General features: G+C 39.9%; 1 protein-coding gene across 14 annotated transcripts in view; it reads left to right on the forward strand.

The window, feature by feature from the left end:
* Positions 1-23,854, forward strand: part of CDON (cell adhesion associated, oncogene regulated) — a 114,397-nt gene that overhangs the window by 31,026 nt on the left and 59,517 nt on the right. For all 14 annotated transcript variants that reach the window (XM_081799138.1, XM_081799137.1, XM_081799135.1 and 11 more), the window contains 5 exons: positions 17,854-17,981; positions 19,630-19,902; positions 21,626-21,772; positions 22,616-22,759; positions 23,400-23,687. In XM_081799138.1, the coding sequence (XP_081655264.1) occupies positions 17,903-17,981; positions 19,630-19,902; positions 21,626-21,772; positions 22,616-22,759; positions 23,400-23,687 (931 nt within the window). In that variant the 5' untranslated portion in view covers positions 17,854-17,902. Of the gene's footprint in view, positions 1-17,853; positions 17,982-19,629; positions 19,903-21,625; positions 21,773-22,615; positions 22,760-23,399; positions 23,688-23,854 lie in introns of those variants that run through there.

Consider the following 23,854-nt stretch of genomic DNA (forward strand, 5'->3'; position numbering starts at 1 on the left):
AGTTTGTTTCCTGAGATCAAGAATTCCTCATATCAGTGAGGTCATATGATACATGTCTTTCTCTGTTTGACTTATTTCGCTCAGCATAACGCCCTCCAGTTCCATCCACGTCGTTGCAAATGGCAAGATCTCATTCCTTTTGATGGCTGCATAATATTCCATTGTATATATATACACCACATCTTCTTTATCCATTCATCTGTCGATGGACATCTTGGCTCTTTCCACAGTTTGGCTATTGTGGACATTGCTGCTATAAACATCAGGATGCACATACCCCTTCGGATCCCTACATTTGTATCTTTGGGGTAAATACCCAGTAGTGCAAGCAAATTCAGGACTTTTAAAAAGTATTACTAAGAGGTGGGACAGATTGACTTGATAGGTTTTTGGCGGGGGGGGGCAGCAAAGCAAGGTTTATTGAGCGACAGCAGAATGATAGCATAAAGCTCCCAAGGAGGGAGGGGACCCAAGAGGGTTGCCCTTGATAGTTTTAAGGACATTTATAAAACTATTTGTGGTGTGATCCAGTTAACTTGGCCAATACTCTTTAAGTATATTTGAAATTCCTCGGGAGTTGTCTTTTAAATTTAATAATGCTTTATGTGGTAGGATTTTATTTACATGATTTTGACCCTACAAAAATTCACATTACATTGCAGGAAACATGACTATGTACAATAAAAACCCTGATATTTTAGTCTGTAATGCCAATCTCTGTCATAAGTCTATGAAGAGTCTATTGTGTTAGCTACAAATCCTTATAACAATCCTAAAAGCAGAGACTTCCATTTACCCACTGTTGGTCCTATGCCTTTAGAACTTTCAAGATCATGATGAATGCTTTGCAGACCCCCTACTGGGTCATTTCTGTGTGTGAGCAAAGTAAGAGCGATTTTGGTGTTGTATATAGTGTCCTTTTCTATTCAGGTTTAAAAGGACTTTTTGATAACATCTGTTATTTAAACTCTTCTTTTTTGCCTGTAGCTTTTTGGTAATGCTGGGTCATGCACTTTATTAGTCATTTGGCTTAAGTACCTATTAAATTATATAGCACAAAGCTATTAGTTATTGATTTAAAAATTTACATAATAAAACATAAGTAAATATGGGATTTTACTTCCATGGAAAACCAAATAAACTCAGTAAACAGGTCATAGACCATTAGTGTTGATTCTCTTAAACTGCTGCTTAGTAATGAGAGACCTTCTCATATTACCTCTTTTGGCTTACTGGAAATGTTTTTAAGCATATTACATACATACATTAGCATATTACATTAATAACTTCGTAATTCCCAGGGAACATTGCTGGGTTTCTCTCAATGTACATTTATTCCTTTATCAACATTTATTCAGCACTCATTTTGTGCAAGAAACTTGCCAGGTGTTGGGTAGATAGTGGTGAACAAAATAGACATGGTTTGTTTCCTTCATGGAACTGACAAACTAGTGGTTAATCCAGGTCTGGTGGGATTTTTTTGCATTTATGTGACTGGTAAATATCTGGTCTTGTTCTTTTTTTCCCACTGTATGAAGAGTCAGGTGAACCCAAATTCTGCACTTTCTCTTCAAGGACTCCTCCTTGGCTGTAATTTTGACCCAGGGGAAGTCAGACTAAAATGAAAATCACACCCATTCCTGAAGGAGGAAAAAAGTTTTAAAGCATGAAGTTTTAGAGTGGTGTGTGGAGAGAGTCATGGGAATTTTTTTAGTTGAATGTATGTGTGAATGTGTGTCAGTTTCCTGCCTCTGAAATACCAATTTCCCAGCAAGGTCTACAAGTCTGGCCTATGTTGGAGGGGAGTGTTACTACTGAAGAGTAGGGATGGCAGTCTGGGACCAGTTGGGTATCTTTGAGTGGCAGAAACCTGTCAATACCCAGAAGATTAAAAATGTTGCTTTAGGGACATTTGTTGGTTGACAATTTATGATGAAAAGCTACAGGATGTCTGTGTTTAATGGTCCATTAGGGGGTGCATGATTTAGCCTATTTTGAAACCGAATGTATTGAGCTGTTATGATACATATGTGTAATATATTTTAACATACAATTATATAATTGTGTATAATATATGACACATGATAATGTATAATATATGCATATAATATGTATCCAAATGTATAATATGTAACATGTATCTTATATAATATTAAACATACTGATTTAAGACAGTGAAAACTTAGGTCTATTCATTAGTTGTTTCTCAACATTGATCTTCAAAGCAGCATAGTTTATAATGAAGATTTTATATTTGGAGTAAAATGAGGAACAGCCGACCAAAAGACATGCGGCAATTGCTTCCTAAAGCCAAATTTATTCTGAAAGTGTTTTGCCTATTTGTTCTGTTCTAAAGAGACAGTGACAGCAGATGACCTTTTTTTTTTTTTTTTTTTTTTAAGTATTCTTACTTGGCAAATTGTTGGCAAGCTTACGTGGGACATGCAGGTGCTTTGCTTTATTTTTCAGTATTCCTGCTTATTGACATCCAGATGTCTGGGAACCGCTGCTGTAGATTAAATCTAGCAAATTCTCCGTATGCAGTTGTCCATCCTGGGATATGGCTTCTTTGCGGTTTCTCATGCTAGCTCTTTCTCCATCTGTGAGATTTATGCCCAAGTGTTGATGATGCATCATTATCAAGAAGGGTTCTCTTCCTTGCCACAGCCTTAAGTTGGCTTTTGATCCTTCTGCAGCAGAAATGGAAATGCCTCACTTAGTGTTAAGTGCACCTTCATTGTTCCATGTGCTGAGGTCAGGAGGCAAGCACCTAAAAAGTCTCTCCATATAAAGGCTGCTTTTTAGATGTTTTATTAGTACTGCTGTTGGTTATTTTAATTAGTAGTATGTTTTATGTGCGCCCTGAGGCTGTTCAAGCAGAGAGTGTGATTCAAATAAACAAAATAATATCTGATGTTTTGGAACACCCACACCTGCCATCTGGGCCTTTACTTTTAAGGAATACTTACTTAGGTTGGCAGGGAAGCTAGGAAGAGAAAAAGGAGATGATTATGTAGCATTATGAAAGGTTTTAAATGTAAATTCTTGGAAAGCTTGATAACCAAGTTTTTAGCTTGGTAATGCCATTTTCTTCATAGGCAGTGGTTCCTTTTTTAAAGATAAATACTGAGTTTTCAGGAGAAGACCTATCTTTTCCATTGTTTTGCACGTTGCTCATGTCTTTTACCTGTCTTTCTAACCGTATTTTCAGGGTCCTGTGAGTACCTTAGAGATAATTTGACTGTAAAATGGTGGATGATGCTTTCACAATGCAAGAAAGTTTGCTAGGATAATTTCTCCAGTTTTTTGTTTTGTTTTGTTTTTTGTTTTAACTTGGATATAAAGTAAAGGGACCACCTCTCCAAGTTTTTACAATGAAATCGTAAACTAGTCTCTGACTTTTTTTTTTTCTCTTTTCAACTTGGCTTTTTTTTTTGAGTTAACACAAATACTCTCTTTTCTGTTTGCAAACTGAAGTGAACTATATGCTTTTGACTTAATTTTGAGAGCTGAAATTGTGTTGATTTTGGATGCCTTTGCTGGATTTTCCCGCCATTCCCTCTTTCATTAGGTACAGTCCTTTTTGGAGTTTGCCAAAGATGAGGCAAAACTTGTGTAAGAGGTGCACCTGAGCTTTTACGTGGTTTTTTTTTTTTCCACCTAAACACGGCACTTATAAAATGTTTGTCATAAAGCTGGAAAAAATTATGGAGTTTTTTTTTCCTCCCTTAGAGACAGAACCTGAGCCACACTAAATTAGTAAATGTTCTACCTGACTGACATTCTCTAAGAAAAAGAAATACATCCATTTAGGTCACTAACTTATTTTTTAAAAATATATTTAACATATATTTAATTATTAAAATATATTTAAACATTTTATAACATTTAAAAAAATCTATTTTTAAAATGAGGGCTCCTGCCACTTTTTGAAACTTTTTTATGCCTCAAAAATAGTTTTAAATGCTCTTGTTTGTACGTAATCCAAGAGTTAAAGATGTCAGAGACTTAGGAAATGAGATCATGGTGTCTCTATTGTCTTATTCTACTTTATCACCCCCGCCCTTCTTTTTTTCCCCAGTTACCTTAAATATAAGTACACAGTACATTTTCTTTGTGTAAATGAATGGGAAACTGCTTTTTTGTGTTTTTAGGCTGCAGATTCCAACTGCACTCACAATCTGGCTTAGGAAGTGGGTCTAATGAAATTTTAGAATATTAAGCTAAGGATACAACCCACAGCACTCTTTTTTTTTTTTCCCCAGAGATTTTATTTATTTATTTGACAGGGAGAGAGAGGGAGAGAGCACAAGCAGGGGGAGCGGCAGAAGGAGAGGGAGAAGCAGGCTCCCCACTGAGCAGGGAGCCTGATGTGGGACTCAATCTCAGGACCCTGGGATCATGATCTGAGCTGAAGGCAGACACTTAACTGACTGAGCCACCCAGGCGCCCCACCCCACAGCACTCTTAAAATTCCAAGACCCACATTAATTATGTCATTATATAAAGAATGAAACTGTAATGCTCCTGTAAATCTCACCAAAAAACCAAAACAAGACACAAACCTCCTCATGTTGTTCATAGAAGCCAATGATGACAGGTCTTTCCAAGAAGAGTCCGGCTATGAGGGTATATAGATGTAGCAACATATAAAATGTATTCTACAGATGGAAGGTATGACTAGTGTTGTATACATAGGAAACGTTGAGTATAGTGTAATCTAAAAAATTTTAAGAAATATGCCAGAACTTATATATCTAAGTCAGAGTCTGTAAGCTGTGTATTCAATCTCACATTGCTGTTACTGTGCCAAGAAATTTGGAGCTCTTTGAGAATTATCTTTACTGGTTATAGCACTGTAAGAAAATTCTTGGTGTTCTTAATTTGTTGGGAAATAGCCATTAATGAATAAATTGGTTGATAATGTTGGAGTTAAGACACTGTAGTGTTGGGGCACCTGGGTGGCTCAGTTGGTTAAGCATGTGGCTCAGTCGGTTAAGCGTCTGCCTTCGGCTCAGGTCATGATCTCAGGGTCCTGGGATCGAGCCCCACGTTGGGCTCCCTGCTCAGAGGGGAGTCTGCATCTCCCTTCACCCCTGCTTGTGTTCTCTCTCTCTCTCTTACAAATAAATAAATTTTAAAAATCTTAAAAAAAGCCACTGTGGTGTTAAAAATCAGTTGTAATCATAACATAATAAGAATGATTTTTATACCTGGTTTATACATTCATAGTGAAAATAAAGGATTTTCAGAGAAGTTATGCACAGAGGAGTTATCAGTGGAATAAGTTTTTGTGTCTTCCAAGTTGGGCCAGTCTGCCCTTGTGTTTTCCCAGTAGTGTATCTAGTGTGTGTGTGCGTGTGTGTGTGTGCGTGTGTCCTGTGTGTCATTGTGTCCTTGAATGGTCTTGACCATCCTGTTTACTGTTGCCTCACGTAATGTCAAAAAGCAGTCCCACTGTTGTTTGCTACATATGCAGCCTAGCGGAGTTGTTCCTGCAGGCTTTGCTTCATTTCTGGGAGACAGGCAGGACCTAATGCTAAAGCCGCTTCTTCAGCTCTCTCAGTTGGATTAAAATGACCTGTGATATTGTGCTGTGTTTGCAAAGATACCGTGATCTTAATTGATTTTTCTATTTTCTAGTTCATCGGGGCATTGTATCTTGATCATTTCTTTGAGTCTAACTGCCTAACAAAAGTGTTCTGGGTTGTAGATTTTCTTCCTGCAGGCCAGTGTGTATTTTTACATATCTAGAGACTTAACAGTCCATTTGAGGTGATTAGGTACTGACTACATAGTAATCTGTGATGGACTTGTATGTCCATTTATGAATGTGCTTGAAGCATCCCATGATAGAGGCACGGCCACTCTTCCATGGCACTAGGACAGCTGAGATGAAGCTGTGTCCTACCTAACTCCCATCACCAGTTGAACCAAGCAGGGACACCTAAGAAATCAAGACTCCTTCAGTGATTTTATGCAGCCATGGTTAAAGGTGGAATGAAGCCCTTGGAAACCAGGGTCACTGCATCCCAGGTCTCTAGGAAGCTTCCAGCTCAGCAGGTAGCAGAATATAAAAGTCACCGTGATGGAAGTTCCTGTGCTCAGCCAGCATCGATTCAAGTTTATTTGCAGCACAGATAGTTTTCTTAGTTTCTCATTTTTTCTTATTTTGCTTTTTCCTAAATGTTTGACTGTATGCATTAGAATCCATTTCATGAAAATGAGTTTCTCCTTGAGGTTTTATTTCCTTGTTATTAAAATGAAATCTAAACTGAACCCCAGGAGGGTGAGTCTTTTGGAACATCCAGGGAGAAATTTGTTTCATTTGGTAAGGTCTCAGCAATGCTCTGGATGTAATAACAACTATATTGAATTTATTACCTAACACTTATCTAGAGCCCCTTTTCAAATGTTTTCGTTTTCCTCCTCATCCTTCATCAAAAAAAAGAAAAAAAAAAAAAGTTAGCCAAATGTCTGTCTGGATCTTTATAAGATCAGTCTGTTCAAGTTCAACTAGTTCTTAGCAAACTTAAAAACTTCTGCTCTTACCTAGCTTTTGTTTCATGGTTACCAAAACCCTGTTATTTCTGCGCCCCCCACCCCCACCCCCCATGAAGCCAATGCTGGTGGCAACCTTGAAAAATCTACTGAGTGTTGATCTGCAGCAAGTGCTGACTGCTGACTCTTCGGTGCCTACAAAGTAATCCTCTTGAAACTTGCTGTATTTTGTCTTTTTAATATTCTCTGCCAAGTCACTTTGTAGAATTTCACTGTTTGTCCGCAGCTGTGTTTTAAAAATATTCATAATGTGCCCGTACAGCTCACGGTGGATGCCAGAATTATCTTATCTCCATGATTTTTGGTTTCCTGTGTTCTAGAAGCAGGAAGAAATAGTCTCTTTGAAAGACAGTGGAACAGGAACACTTGACTTTGTTTTTTTTTTTTTAAACACACAAATATTGTGAATAGAACCTAACCGCGCACTTAGACCCCTTCTCTTTTGGTGTGTAATTAGGACCACGCTGCCTCCTCCAGCCCCTCACTGTTGCCTTTTTCTGCTGGTGATCTCTGACCCCAGTGACCTTTCCTGGGGTCAGTCCTAGGCCCTTTTCTTTGTGTTGGAGCCCAAGTGGCTCATGTGGAGTTGATTATCTCTTTGCTCATTTGGCCTTTTTGGTGCCATAACTGCAAGTCACTTCCATTTTCTTCCTCTCCTTCTGACGGTCCACAGTGAAAGGAAATGCTTCTGCAGCAGCAGGATCAGTGTGTATGCTTGGCCGACTCGATGGAGACTCGGGGGATGGGGTGGGGGGAGGGTGGTGAGGCCTGGAGGTGTCCACAGTTTTTAAGGAGTTGCTCTGAGTGAGGGTGCGATCGTTACGTGCTCATCCAGCGGGCCCTCTGAAGAGCTGCGTTTCATGTGGAGGGGTCTGAGTTCTGGTTGAGGAGAGACTGCTACATGTTCCTGATGGGGACCTGGCTGTTTGATGTCCTACAGCCCTACATTTAGAAGATTTATATGTTGCTCCCACTGCCTCCCAGCTCCTTGGCCGGTCGGGGCATGCATGCATCCTTGTCAGTTGCACATGACTGACTGCTTTAAGGCATTCTTTCATTTCTGAACGAAGGAGAATCACCCCCGTAGGTTAACGCGCTGACGATTAGATGGTGTCTTTGTTGCAACTGGACTCATGATGGCACTCGGCTACTTTTCCTCACCCTCCTCCCGCCCCTACCCGCTCCTCCGGTGAAATCACTGAAAGGTGTGTGGCAGTTACTATTCTCAGTTTTTTGAGGCCCCATGCGGGTCAAAGGCTCGAGTGATCCCGGAGGAGTCAACGGTTAAGGAATGGGTCCGGTTACCCTAAGCTGGGTGTTACACGCAACCAATGAATTACTGAACTCTCCATCTGAAACCAATGATGTCCTCTATGTTGGCTAATTGAATTTAAATTAAAAAAAAAAAAAGGGAGATGCGTATGAAACTCAGTGACATTTTGAAACTCATTTTCAGGAAATCTGAGGGTTCCTCCCTAGTTCATCCCCCTTTTTTTTGTTGTTTTAAAAGTTTTTATTAATGGTATTGATCATGTGGATTATTTCAAATGAGGCGTTGCTATGCTTTTCAATGCAGATTTTTTTTTTTTTTTTAGGATTCTCCCCTCCTCAAAAGGGAGCAACAGTTTCATCTGTCTGTTAAAGTCCCCTCAAATCTCTGAGGCACTTCAGGCTTCCTTCTGCTTGCCTCCACTTTCTTAGAGTTCTACTTATGGCCAACTCAGCTCATTTTCCCTGCGCCTTAAGGGACACGCTCTCCATTCCCTGCTGCCATCAAAACAGCGATGACAAGCCATGGAAAGCCCCCCTGCCTCTCGTGTATTTCCTGTACTTAGTGCACGTCCCGCACTCACTTGTCCAAGTAGAAATCTGGACAGCAGTCTTGTTCCTTTATTTAAGGTCAGAGCAGTGGGGAAACAGAAGTGGATGGTGACACATTCCAAAGACGTCTATGAGATCGTTTCTTTCCCAGTCCAGATCATTCACTGTCCAAGTCCTATCAGTGCCACCTTTTAATAACACCTGGTAAATATGTACATGTCTTTAAAATTTTTTTTTTAATCTTTTAAGTCTGTCCCCTACTATTTCTCTAGCACAGGCCCCCATCCTCTTTCCCCAGGGCCTTCTAACCTCCATTCCTCTCCTCAGCCATATTCCACATGTCAGCATAAATGATTTTTTCAAAGGCACAAGTCAGATCTTGTCCCTTGCCTGCTTAAAAGCCATTAATACTCCCCTCTCAGGATAAAAACCAAATACCCTGACCTGATTTATATTGTTCTGTGTGCTGTAGCTTCTACTCCCCTATGCCGCCTTACCCCCCTCCCCTTATTTTCCTCCTCATACTCGGCTCTGCAGCCATACTTCCTTGCTCCTTCTAATTCTGTGGACACGTAGCTCCTTGTCTTTGGAGCACCACCTCCCCTTGCTGTTTCTCCCTCCCTTCCTCCCTCCTGACCCCCAGACTCATCCATTCAGATTCACCTGATCGTTGTTTCCATGAGAAGTCTCCTTCAGCCTTCTAAGTCCAGGTGAAGTGACCCTTCTGTTTCCTGTAGCACTTCTGCTTTATTCTGTGGCTCACCCATCCCGCCTCCCTTAACTACTTTAATTCTTGATAGCCTTTATTTCCTAAAAGCGTTGCCTTTTAGTGAAAACCATTTCCATTGATTTTGATGGGAAAAAGTCATGATGTATTCCATCCTGATCCAATAGCCACAGTCTTCACAGAGAGAAAAACAAGTCAACTGAGCAATAAAAATAAATTTGTAAACAAGCAAACAAACAAGTTGTATAGGTGATAAACAGTATTTTGAAAGTAAATACAGAATGTTCTTAAATACAGTGCAGTGGAGTTACTGTGCTCAACCAAAGAAGAGAAGATTTGAGGCTGGTGGCTGGTGAAGGAGGGCCGTGAGGAAGTCCTCCTCCCAAGATGGTGGAGAGGCAGGAAAATCGACGTTCAGACAGCAGGTCCTTTTAAGGAGTGATCTGCATTCACATTGAACTGAATCACAGAGTTACAGCACAGAAAAACACCTGATGGCAAAATCAGGCCAAACAGGGGAGTGCTCCCCAACTCATAGAAACAGTGCACACAGAGCAGAGAGTTTAACAGAAAATGCTCCTCTTCCTCCCACTCACTTGGCATCTGTACACAGAGCACAGTGTTCACCCAAATGCAGCAGGCCATTCCGATTCTCCTAGATGAGACTTTCTGACTAAAAACCATGGGGTTTTTAAAACCAGTGGGTGTATCTTTGCCCGAAACTGTAGTATCAAAGTACCGCGTTTTCGTTTCTGATTGGAAAAGTTGTGATGCCGAATAAAGAGAAGCCGTCCAAAAAGTGGAATGACTGCAGGAGCCCTTGTGGCAAAAAGACTAGTCATTCTGTTAGGTGAGTGTGTGCTTGGGTGGCTTTGCTAGTCGTCACTTCCCTCACCTGAGTACGAGCCACAGGGAGGCAGACATCCTGTCTGTGGCTGAGTTCCCAGCAGAGCCTGATGCATACAAGATAGATTCCTCTGAATATATTTCACGCTCCTGTTGGGCTGATGACACTTTATTCCAAAGCTAATTATGTTCATGCCCTCTTTTCTCAGTTAGACTGCAGTATCCTTTAGTTCAGGAATTATGCCTACCTCATCTTCCTTAATCTCTGTACCCCCCCCATGGGTTCTTGCCCAAAGTAGTTGCCCTGTGTATGGAATTAATGGACTGAGTATTTTCTAGAAAAAGTAGGGTTCTTTGAGAAGTCCATGCAAGAAACAATTTAGCTTCTTAGCTAAATTATTCAAATATTCAGAATGAAGAAAACTTTTAGAGATTTATAATTTGATGTGATTAAGGTTAAGGTAGCTCAATGAGTTAAAAAAAAAAAAAAAAGTATGTTTGACTTCCCTCATTGAAATTGTGCTGAATTAATCTTGAGAGCACTTATTCAAAAAATTTTAAGTAAACATGTTCTATTTTTTCTTTAGTTACTGCAAAAGACTAATTTTTTAAATCAACAGGAGAAGTAGCATGTTATGGAATAGATTATTTGAAAATAAAGGCCAATCTTTTGTTTTTAAAGAAGGAAATTACTGTGTCATGCAGAATAAGATGGTTTTAAAAAAGGAAACTTTAAGAATTTTCTGTTTTGAAGACCTACATGGATCCCAAGCGGAGTTTTTATTCACAGATTAATCACAGTTATTCCCTAAACCTGAAAGAAAACTATAAGAAAGTTTGATATAGGAGTCTAGGGAGGAGGATAATTCAGAGAGACAGCTTTGATCATCCTTAGGAAAGCAAATTCATTGCTTCAAAAACAAAAGAATCAAATCTAGAAATTCAGGAAAGACTTTTCCCAAAGGATTATTCTGGCAGCATGTTGAAAAGAGGTTATAAAAGCATTAAGTTCACAACCTGAACAATAAGTTAAGTAAATGTTAGGGAAGTATTTCCTTTCTTATTCTAAGACTAGGCATACCTTTAGCTTGCTTTTGCCAACAGAAATGCTGCTAAGCCTGGGCTGGCATAAAAGTACACTATGTTATGTAAGACAAATTGCCTTCTACATAGATGTGAAGGGGAGCTTAAAGCCCTATAACTTGGGACACTACCAGTCATCTTTAGGAACATTAGGCTAGGACTCAGGGAGCAGCAGTCATCCAGTGCAAAAGTGGGGAGCCCTCCAGTGATTTTTGTAGCATGGAGGAAAGAGTTGTTCCCTGATTTGTGGGTTTAATGGGGTACTACGCTTAGCTGTTCTGTTGTGGTTTGGGGTTTTTGTACCCTATAGTCTTTTCCCTGGAGAGAGAGTACTATCAGGTGCTTTCTTGGGACCATCTTCTCACTTAAATCAGCCACTCAGAACTGCAGTGAAAATAATAGAATTATGTTGGCCATTAACTTCCTCTGAAGATAGGAAGCAGGTAGAAGAACTTCCTCATGGTCCTGTTAATTTCTTATGAGACCAGTGATTTGGATAAGCGTCAAGAGTTCTGATTTTCACACTGGGAATTGATCACATCTTTGCTAAAGTCCAATAGTAAGGCAAGAACAAACCCAATTTAAAATCCAGTGCCTTGAGTTATTTTATTACCTCTAGTAGTTTAGGGAAGTAGAGGTGTTTAAATGCTTTATGGACAAGGGGCACCTGGGTGGCTCAGTTGGTTAAGCGTCTGCCTTTGGCCCAGATCATGATCCCAGGGTCCTAGGATTAAGCCTCACATCAGGCTCCCTGCTCAACAAGAAAAGCAGTAGGGAAGGGAGAATAAAGTTTTGAAGTGAATGGTAATTTACTATTTTGAATGCCAGCAAATATTGCCAAAAAGTGTGTGTCAGCAGTTTTCTTATACAAATTTATTTTTAGAGAAATGCATGTTATAAATTAAAATCACCCAGTATAACAACAGTGACCCTGCATCCTACTTTACAATAAATTTTGCATAAAAAGCAGGGATTTTTATGTCTGTGGTGTTTTTTGTAATTGAGAGTTTAGAGATTAACAAGGGTTGATAAATGTGGTCCACAGTGTACATTCCTTTTACCTTTATTTTGTAGTTACCTTTTTAAAAATATATTTATTTGAGAGAGAGAGAGTGTGTGGGGTGGGCAGGGGTGGGAATGGGCAGAGGGAGAGAGAGAATCTCAAGCAGGCTCCATGCTGAGGAGGACCGGGAGATCAGGACCTGAGCCAAAACCAAGATTCAGATGCTTAACCTACTGAGCCACTCAGATGGGCTCCCTTTGTTGTAGTTATTGTTATGTAAATTTAGATTGTTTTTAAAAGTCCCTAATAGATTAAACAGTTAATGTTGCTCTGTGCCTTATCAAATATTTTAATTAATTTCTCAAAATCATGTGTGACATCCATGCTTTGCTCACCACAGGGTAAGGATGCAAACCATACTCTGGTGACTGGGTGTCTGCCCTCCACTATGCTGATGGTGACTGTTGGGGTTAGGGTTGTACATTATTGCCTTTTTTGGGGGGAAAACTACTTGACGGTATATATGTTAAGAGTATTAAAAATGTTTGTACTGGGGCTCCTTGGTGGCTGAGTCGGTTAAGCGTCCAACTCTTGGTTTTGACTCAGGTCATGATCCCAGGGTCCTGGGATCAAACCCCATGTTGGGCTCCGTGCTCAACAGGGAGTCTGCTTCTTTCTCTCTCTCTCCCTCTAAAATAAACAAATAAGATATTTTTAAAAGTTTGTGCTCCTTGGCTCAGTAATTCTACTTTAAAAAAAATCTATCCTAAAGACATAAGTAGAAGAGTGGTCAAAGATTTATGGACAGAGATATTCATAACAGCATTATCTGTAATAGCAAGACAAATATACATGGCTACACACCCATATAAAAAAAATGTAGCCTAATTACCCAAAAGGAAGTGGCTAAGTAAATTAAAGTACATCTATTCAATAAAATACCTGTAGCTGTTATAGATTGTGTTTATGAATTATTTAATGAGCAAAAATCATTAGAGAAAAAATGAATAAAGCAGGATTTAAAACTATATTGCATATATGTTATAGTCTTAGTTATGTACATATACACATATGAAAAGGATTAGAAGGAAATGCATCAAAATATTGATGTGTTATCTTTAGGTGGTAGAATTCTGTTTACTTGCTTTTTGTTCTGTGCTAAATGTGTAGGGGTTTTTTTGTCAATGAATATTTGTGGAGACTTTGTTAAGAATTTTCTACTTGTAAAAGTAACATTGTAGAATATGTGAAGAAAACTTGAGTATTTTATTTAAAATATCATCTGGGGGGCGCCTGGGTGGCTCAGTTGGTTAAGCGACTGCCTTTGGCTCAGGTCATGATCCTGGAGTCCCAGGATCGAGTCCCACATTGGGCTCCCTGCTCGGCAAGGAGTCTGCTTCTCCCTCTGACCCTCCCCCTTCTCATGCTCTCTCTCAAATAAAATCTTTAAAAAAAATTATAAAATAAAATAAAATATCATCTGGTATGATAACCACATTGGGTGCTTTATTTTATTTATTTATTTTTTAAATAATTTTTTATTTATTCATTTGAGACAGAGAGATGGAGAGAGATGAGCAGGGGGAGTGATAGAGGGAAAGGGAGAAGCAGGCTTCCTGCCGAGCAGGGAGCCCGACGTGGGACTTGATCCCAGGACTCTGGGATCATGACCAGAGCCGAAGGCAGATGCTCAACTAACTGAGCCACCGAGGCATCCCTAAAAAAATTTTTAAATGAGAAAAACACTGAAGTTTAAAACATGACATTGTGATTTAAATCAGAATTCTATTCCTCCCATCTGATATGATTTAGATCAGAATTGTTTTTAATTTTTGCATAAAAATATTTGGATGATATGTATGCTAGAACAGAGGTCAGACAGCCTTTGGCAAGTGATATGCCAAAAATGATGTGTGGTGGAGTGGGCAGTTATGATCCTACCATGGACATTTTCTCTGCTGCCCACTGTTTCCAGATCAGAAGAGAGGATAAGAGGAGGATGGGTTAACAATTTCTGTGCGGAGGAAATTAAGGCTGTTGTCTCCCTTGCCAAGGTAAATTTCTGTAGGTAAGAAAAGTAAAATACATGTTAAGGCTACTGGCCTGTTTGTAAGAAGACAGTAGGAGCCTCGTTCAGTTGCGGTAAACTTGGCCAAACAAACAAAATTGTCCATTTGCTAAAGTAATGCAGGGAAATACGTAAATATTTACATTATATGTAAATATAAATATAGTTGTTTTCCAGTAACTTCTTAGTTCAATAACAATAATGCTAATATTAAGAGTTTACTTTTTTTTTTGTGACAAAGATAGTAAGCGACATAGCATTAAACAGTTTTGGAAGCGACATAGCATTAAACAGTTTTCCAGCAGTGCTAATGGATATATTCTGCTTTATACGTCATCTTGCTTTCCTTGTGGTTAGCAATGTTTGTGAGATTGGACCTAGGTTACAGATATTGGTGGCTGTCGAATGTAATTTCAAGCTACCTGACTCCTATTGCAATAGAATCCAGGTCCTTGTTCTCGTTATCACAATTCTCTAAAAACACAGCAAGCTTTCCTTGGGTAAGTATAAACGAAGTCAACAAATATTTACGTTACAGTCATAAGTTCTTCCCAGCCTCCAAAATCAACTGACAGTCTGTTTCAAGGAACCTAATAGAAAGATAGAATTCATAAAGGATGGTCCTGTAGGATCATTTAGGTAGCAAACATGAGCTGTGAAGTTTTCAAGGACAGCTGTAAAGTTACTCGGCAGATCATGTGCTAGGGTTAAAGTTGACTCTGGTATTTGTTTCACTGCTTTTTAATAAATAAATAGTTGAGGAAAGATTTGGCAAAAGGAAGAACGCCCCTCCTTGTCCTCATTCTCTCAGGACAGCGGCTCCTGTTAACAAGTTATTTGAATGTTTACTTTGCCTTGACCACTTAACCAGTGATGTGTCAGTCCTTGCCCTTGAACCAAGTGAGAATTCAAATAAACCAAAAAAAGTTTTCACATAGCTGGCCTCTTCTGCCAGTGAGTGGTACCAAAATATCCTCTCCCACTTTTTAAAAGAGGTCAGCAAGAAAAAACTTAAAAGGCAGTCCATGATCTGATGATCTGTGATCTAGATAAACTTGAGTTGGCAACTCAGATTTTGGAGTGCATGGCATAGAGAAGGGAACAGATCCTGGGAGACATTCTTTGATTGATTAGAAGCCATATTTAAGGTGCCTTGCTTTGTATTTCTACCCAGTTTTATCAGTGGTTAGAATTAACCTTTGCATAAGTGAATATGCACATAGAATTCCCATTTCTAAAATGTCATTCATCTAGCTCTTTCGTTACATTTTGTTGTATTCCATAGTCGTAGGAATTCTGTGGCCAGCCCTGGCCAAGTAGGAATGTGGGGGAGAATTTGCAGACCTAATAACCACTCTTTGGATCCCTAGCCTAGCAGGGTGCCTGGTGTATAGTAGGCACTTATTACATTCTTGCTGATTTTAAAAATTATGTATCTGAGTGAATAAATGAATGAAGGAATACAAAATATAGCTAGACTATGCCGAATTCATGTGAGATGACAGGTCTCATTGAATACTACTCTTTAAGGTACTTCTGGAAATTATATTAAGGTATTCCTTTCATTTTGAAAAATGTCTCTTCAGTGCCTATTTTTGGCTAGGTATTAGAATTTCCCATGTTAGATATGAGATCGTTCTTGCCTTCAAGGAGGACATAGTTATGTAACCAGATACATTGCAGAACAGAGTGATGAGTGCAGTGGTAGATGTGTGTCCAAGGGGTGGAGAAAGCATAGAGGAGGAATGAACCATATCTGGAGGGTGGCATGGACAGTGTTAATTGTAGTAATTTTATTTATCGTGTTTGTCGTCCATTCCTACTAGAATAGAAGGGGTACGTTTTTGCCTGGGTCACTTATTCCTATTTATATATTTTTAAATTGTTCTCTCCCCAGCTTCTTGAATAGTACCTGGCATGTAATAAGCTTTCCGTAAGCATTTGTCGCACGAATGAATGATTTTTGATAGATAATGCAAAATCCCTCCAAAAAGAATTTACCGATTATATTTCCACCAACAGTAGATGATAGTGATTTCTACCCACATCCTTTATCAGTGCTGGGTTTTGTGAAACTTTTTTTAAGCTTTAGCTAAATGTGCTGTGCTGTCTCTACATTAAAGAAACACAAAAAGGATCCTTCCCTTGACTGCCGTGTGTCTCCAGCAACTCTCCCTATTTTTCTGCTGCCCTTTTGTAGCAAAGCCCTAGAAGGAATTTTCTGTGCTTTCTTCATTTCCTCCCTTCCCATTCTGTCCTGAACCCACCATCAGATGCTAGTCCCCCCTCCATCAAAAGCACTCTTGTGCTTTATCTCGCCTTCACGATGGTGTCTCGCCTTACTCTGTTTCTCAGCAGTGTTTGCAGTAGTTGCTCACGCTTTCCTTCTAGAAATGTTTCTTCTGTTTTTCTCCCTGGACACAACATTCTCCTGGATTTCTTCCTATTTCACTGGCTACTTATTTTTTTTTTTTTTTTAAGATTTTATTTATTTTTATTTGACACAGAGACAGAGAGCACAAGCACAAGCAGGGGCAGAGGCAGGCAGAGGGAGAGGGAGAAACAGACTCCCCGCCGAGCAGGGAGCCTGATGCGGGACTTGATCCCAGGACCCCGGGATCATGACCTGAGTCGAAGGCAGCCGCTTAACCGACTGAGCCACCCAGGCGCCCCCTGGCTACTTATTCTTTGTCTACCTCGCTGCTTCCTTCTCTATTTGGTCTCTAAAGGTTGATGTATCCCAAGGCTCCTGCCTGGTCTCTCCTTTCCTCTGTCGTACTTCCCTTAGAGCTCATCTAGTGCTGGGGCTTTAATAGGTCTGACGTCTATACTTCTGACATCTGTATTTCCAGCTCTGACTTCTCCACACAGCTCCAGATCCCTATATGCAGCTGTTGATTTGACAGTAGTACTCGGATGCCACATGGGTATCTCAGACTTACCTTCCCAAAACAGAACGGCTGACTAAACCCTTCAATCCATCTCCCCCTTGCTGGTCTTCTCCATTTCAGTAAACAGAGTTATTATGGATTCCGTTACACCTAAAACTAAGAGTTATCCTTGACACATCTTTGGATCATACTCTAGCCAAGTCTTCAGCAAATTCTGTTGGTTCTACCTTTAGAATATATTCTGAGTCCAGTTACTCTTTACCACCTGCACAGTTGACTCACTGGTCTGACCCTTCATGTGCTCATCTCTCTCCTGAGTGATTACATTACCTCCTACTTGGTCTCCCTCTTACCTTTCTGCCACCGTTCCCGTCTAGTCTCACGCCAGTGGTCTTTGGGTCTACAAAAAGCGCTGAAATAGTGTCTGGCACATACTAAGCACTAAGTAAATGTTATTATTTTGTTGTTTTGGTTACTGTTTCTATTTTAGGGCAGTGAAGGGGGGTGCATTTTGGTGGTGTTGAGTTTTAGATGCTTGTAAAATGTACAAACAAATGCACTAAAGGCAGTTGAATCAAGTATTCATGTAAAGTGATTGATTCTGTAAAATAGGAGTTACTATCTTAGTGCCTTGGAAGGATGAGCAAAACTTTCAACATTAACTTAGTGTCTAGAGATTAGTTTGTGAATTGGGGAGATATGGATCATCAAGTGCCTTGTATTTGCCACACTCTACAGAGATTTCAAAATAGATGGTAGCCATTGTGTTCACAACTGGGACTATTGAGATACGAGATTTCCGCTGTTTTGGGGGTTTAGATGATCTTTCTTTCTTTTTCTGGTTGTCTTTTAGTGAGACAAAGCCCAGAAGTCTGTCCTGCCTGCCTCTGTAATCTGGCGCTATGCATCCAGCTCCTTGGCCCTTACAGACACTGCTGTATGTTGTTGCTCTTACGATTCTGTGTCCTTCTGTGAATTCAGGTAAGAGCTGAAGAATGGTTGTGGTTTTTGCTTTTTTTTAAGTTTAAAATTTTAATTCCAGTAACATACAGTGCTATATTAATTTCAGGAGTATAATACAGCGAGTCAGCCGTTCTATACATGACTCCGTGCTCGGCACCATAAGTGTGCTCCTTAATCCTCAAGAATGGTCATGTCTACACTCAAGCTTTTCCTCTTCTTAATCCTATAAAAAAACAAATTTCAGCTTTAAATCCTCACTGATAATCATGGTTTCCAAAGACATTTCTAAGATTTGTTTGACCCAGCCGAATGATTTAAAAACTGATTCATTCAGCAATTTCAGGATCTCTTGGTAGTGCTTTTGGGCATTGGCAGGCCTTCCTAACATTGTCCTTATAATTTATTCCTCTTGTTGCCTTAAAAACAAGTATCGTCCTATCATGTTCTTTTCAGTAAGAGGATATGTTACAAAAGTCTGAATTTGGAAATTATAACAGGAGTAAAATGCTGACTCCATACCACTGAAGAAATTTTAGAATCAGCATGTATTAGTACTCAGCTTGGAGAGAACTTGGTTCAAATCCCAAATCTGCCACTTTCTCACATGACCTTGTCTGAGTTTTTCTCTACCTCTGTTACTGACAAGCTTAAAAGCATTGATTGTTAGATGTGTATATAAGCCCGCACCCAGTGCACGGCCCACGTGTGTTTCTTTTAATTTTAGATTCGTGTACAGATTCCTATAGAAGTAATATAGAAATACAAGTGATGTTTATTCATTAAGTAATATTTATTATTTCTGTTAAGAATACTGTATAACTTTTTGTAAGCCAAAAAGCTGATCGGCTGGTTTTATTTCTGTTTTTGTTTTGCTGAACAACTACCTCAGGTTTTAGTCAAGAGAGGCACGTCCCTCATATTTCTGACGAAATACCCTGTGAAAGTAGGGTTAGCAATCTATTGAATTTTTTTTTCTTTGAAGTAGTTTATTCCCTCAGATTAACAGTATTCTTGTCCCCCCCCCCACCCTTTTGGGTGGAGGAGGGCGATCTGTTTTGATCCGTCAGTGCGAGAACCCACCCTGCCCCCCAAGTTGCTGAGGAAATGATGTCACAAATGAAACCACTCTAAACACCAAATAAAATTTAAAATTGACACTCTACATGCAAAAAAGGATAGACTTTGTATTTCAGCATGACTGAACATTGTTTTATATTTAAGGGAAGTAGTAAGACTATAGCCATTATTTATAGAATAACTTAGTCTTAAATCCTTGGTGATTTAGGAGAGAATTCTTTTTATTTTGCAAGCTATTTTCACTTTTCCAGATTCTTAACTTGCATTTCTTAGGCGGTACTTCATGAAAAGAGCCACTTGCCATTTCTCACTTACAGAATTGGTATGTTGTCTGATTTATATCAGAAGGTTTCTCATCTCTTCTACCCTAATCATTAAGTCCTAGGTTAACGCATTGCCCTTTTTTCCTTCCAAAAACGGGCGTATAAAAATGTTCCTAGAACTTTTACAAGCATTGAGGACGGTAACTGCTATGATGAAATAAGGGCTTGCCTGTAGTTATATAGATTTCAGATGAAATGTATTCAATATACTCTCCTTTCTCCCCCCTCCCCTCGCCCGTTGGCACATGGGGAATGTTTCCTTGTAGACTTGGCACCTTATTTTGTTTCTGAGCCACTGTCTGCCGTCCAGAAACTTGGTGGACCCATAGTCCTACGTTGTTCTGCTAAACCTGTGACCGCTCATATCTCGTGGTTGCATAATGGAAAACGATTGGATAGAAACATGGAACAGATCGAGATTCATCAGGGGACTTTGACTATCCTGTCTCTTAACCCCTCCCTTTCGGGTTCCTACCAGTGCATCGCCAACAACAGCATCGGAGCCATTGTCAGCAGCCCTGCGACAGTTGCCACTGCTGGTGAGTTGAACTTGGTCTCTGGTGTCTGTGCTTTTTGCCAGGGTTACTGGTAGTGCTTGCACTGTCAGCAGAGGGAAGGGCGTGGGCTCTGGAGTAAACACATAGGCGTTCTCAGCCCAGCCTGGACTCTTGCTGCGTGTTTAACTTGGGGAAGATGTACTTGAACCTCTGTGAGCCTAGCCTCGTGTCTTCATCTATAACGGGGGCACGGAAGCAACTTTTCCATGGTTAGGAACGTTTTCTAGTGCGAATTCTGAATTCCTTTGGGAATATTTAAAAGTCCTTAATTTCGGGGCACCTGGGTGGCTCAGTCGTTAAGCGTCTGCCTTCGGCTCAGGTCATGATCCCGGGGTCCTGGGATCGAGCCCCGCATCGGGCTCCCTGCTCAGCGGGAAGCCTGCTTCTCCCTCTCCCGCTCCCCCTGCTTGTGTTCCCTCTCTCGCTGTGTCTCTCTCTGTCAAATAAATAAATAAAATCTTAAAAAAATAAATAAATAAATAAAATAAAAGTCCTTAACATCAACAGCAACAAAAAAGCTGTTGTCTCCTTTGACACTCAGTTGTTTCATGCCGTCCTTTATCTTTCATATCTTTTTTTTAATTTTTTTTTAAAGATTTTTATTTATTTATTAGAGAGAGAGAGTACAAGTAGGCAGAGAGGCAGGCAGAGGGAGAGGGAGAAGCAGGCTCCCTACTGAGCAGGGAGCCCGATGCGGGACTCGATCCCAGGACCCTGGGATCATGACCTGAGCCGAAGGCAGCCGCTTAACCAACTGAGCCACCCAGGCGCCCCTATCTTTCATATCTAATTGTCTTATTTGTTTTGATTACTGAGTGATTTTAATTTATGTGATTGAAACCAGGCTAACGAAGCAGGAAAAAAAATAATTGACCGTAGAGAAAGGAATGTTGAGTATTGAACTTATGGAAAATCTGGAATGTGGTGGTTTTCTTACTAGGTTTGAGCCATCTGCCTTTCAAATGGTGATGGTTTCCAGTAATGGAAAATGTCTTTGTTAGGGCACCCCTATTTACAGAACAAATCTGGATTCCCCAGGAGTCGTGAGTTTGTCATAACTGAGAAGAGTAAATGTTTTTGTAAAGCTATGACCCATGGACAGCTCCAGGACACACACTGGAAGGCTGAATTCCTAGTGGCAGGCGGCCGAATGCTTTCAGCCTTGGAGATAATAAAGCGGCTCCATCTGTAGTGAACTGGAAGTAGTGAGAGGAACTGAGAGAGAAACAACACACTGCTTGGTTTTTCGATGTCCTAGGTTCGTTCCCATGAACCATTTTATTGCAATGTGAGTAGCTACCCACAGAATGAAGATGCATAAGGAAAGTGAGTTTTGATGAGGGACTGGATTTGAAAAGGGTTTATCCCGACAGAATGGGAAGGACTATATTTTTATAGTTTTTAAGGTGTTTTTAAGATGCTGATGTTTTTAAGAGCTGCTTACTTTTCTTGTAGTCTCCTGGAAGCATTGACCTCTGGAAAAGGGTGCCATGACTTAGCTCTAGCCCTCAACCATGCACCTCTACCCCAACTACTTTCTGAGATAGAAAAAAAAATCACGCCACTCTGTGAACTGGGATCAGCTGTTACCAATGGCCACGTTGCCCATGTAGCTTCTGGTTTTAAATTTCCTTTGGGAAAGAGAGTTCAAGTTTGCATTTATTTATTTATTTATTTATCTACTTATTTTACTTATTTCTTTTAGTTCTCGGTGATTTTGGTTCAGCAACAAAGCATGTTATTACAGCAGAAGAAAAAAGTACTGGTTTCATTGGCTGCAAGGTACCGGACAGTAACCCCAAGGCTGAGGTGCGCTATAAAATCCGGGGAAAGTGGCTGAAACATTCCACAGGTGAGACTTTCTACAAAAAAAAAAAAACCAGTGACACCCACAGAACAAATGTCCTTCACCTACTTTTGAGCTCTGTATGCTAGTGACTGTGGATACCAAAAAAATGTGTAAGTCTCGGAAGTCAAGTGGAGACAAGCACAAACGGCTACATTGTAGATGTGATTACAACCCCACATTCCCTCCTTCATTCCGGTCTCCACTCCGATGTTTTTTCTTCTGAGAAGACCTCCCTCACGGCCCCATCTAAAATAATACGTCCTGTTGCTCTCTGTCCCCTTTACTTGGCCTTTTTTTTTTTTTTTTTTTAATTTTCATAGCATGGTGTTATACATGTTTTTGTTTGCTTGTATCTTATTTACCCCTCCCTCTGCCACCCCCATTTCTCGCGCTGGAATGCTGGCTGCATGAGTGCGGGGCTTTTGTCTGCTTTCTTGATCAGTGTAGCCCCTGTGGCCGGGCCCTCGCTGGCAGGATTTGTTGAGAAAAAAAATGAATAGATAGACATAAATGGACACTGGGGGGTCAGTGCTGTAGGTGGAAGTTTGCTCAAGATGGTAGCTACGGTCATTGTATCTTTTTTTAATATGCTTGTGCTTTCAGCCTTCTCAACAAATGATCTGTTGTCAGATGTTTCTGCTGGGTTTGATTTTTGTTCCTCTAGTATTGTTGACTTTTTTTTTTTCCCCTGCCTCGACTTTCCCTTTCTTTCATTTAATACATTTTCCTTGATTGCTTCTTTGCGGCTATTCTTACATCTAAATTTAAAGCACAGCTATCAACCTTCATTTGTTTTACTTGGCGTCCTTCTTATGGAGGCCTAACTGCATTCTCTTCTTTCCTCAGAGAATTACTTAATCCTTCCATCAGGGAATCTTCAGATTTTGAATGTATCTTTAGAGGACAAGGGATCATATAAATGTGCAGCTTTTAATCCTGTCACACATGAATTAAAAGTTGAACCCATTGGCCGAAAGCTTCTTGTGAGTCGTAAGTATTTGGGAGAATAATGGTAACTAGGAAGAGTCCTCAGAAGCATTCCTTATAAAACATTGGGAAAGCAAAGTTCATTTTTCTTTCAGATCCTGTTTGCTTACCCTAAGAGAGTCTTATGAAAAATTAAATACATAAATGCATCATAGAATGGTATTGTACGTGTTTTTAAAAGATAATGAATTTTTAGAAGAGAATTTTGGTCAAGATTGACAGAGTGGAAAGCATATGGAGAACTTGACCCATTGCTCAAATAAGAAGAAATTATAGAGAAAATATAACTTTATATCCCTGGTAATCAAATTGGTGGCTAACTGTAAATTATGAAAAAATATATATCTTTTCTCTTGCAGATTATGGTAGCTGAACTGAGATAGAACCAATAGTCAAAGCACAACAAAATAGTGGTTTCTGGACTTGTCAAAAATTCGACATTTCTCAACTGCTAATTCAGAAATAGCTCTCAAGGGTCACAAAGTGTTTTAATTTTAATTCTCAACTAAAAAATTATTTAGCTAACGAGTAGGGCCGTGTAGTGTAAAGAAGAATAAATGGGAAGATGGGAAGACTCACAGGTTTGCTAAGGAAGAGACTGGAAGTGAATATTTAATAAAAATTTTTTGTTTTCTTTCCCCAGGCCCTTCTTCAGAGGATTTTCGTATTCTTCACCCCACCCTGTCACAGGCATTAGCTGTCCTTTCTCATAGCCCTGTCACCCTGGAGTGTGTGGTGAGTGGGGTCCCAGCTTCTCAAGTGCACTGGCTGAAGGATGGTCAGGACGCTCTGCAGGGAAGCAACTGGAGAAGGTTGTATTCTCATCTTGCCACAGATAGCATTGACCCAACGGACTCGGGAAACTATTCTTGTATAGTGGGAAACAAGTCTGGAGACATACAACGTGTGACTTACATGGTTAATGTACTTGGTAAGATGTTACTTACTAAATTGTTTTTCAAGTCAGGCTAATTTTCTGGTCTAACTGATGCTAGAATAGAAGATCTATTTGGGAACTACAAAAGAAACAGGGACTGGCTAAAAACACCTGTACCAGCAGTCAGAACAAGCTTCATTTTTTTTAAAGGCCGCTGAATT

The sequence above is a fragment of the Leptonychotes weddellii genome, chromosome 11, assembly GCF_054177405.1.
Source record: "Leptonychotes weddellii isolate Sample4059 chromosome 11, ASM5417740v2, whole genome shotgun sequence".
Taxonomy (NCBI): domain Eukaryota; kingdom Metazoa; phylum Chordata; class Mammalia; order Carnivora; family Phocidae; genus Leptonychotes; species Leptonychotes weddellii.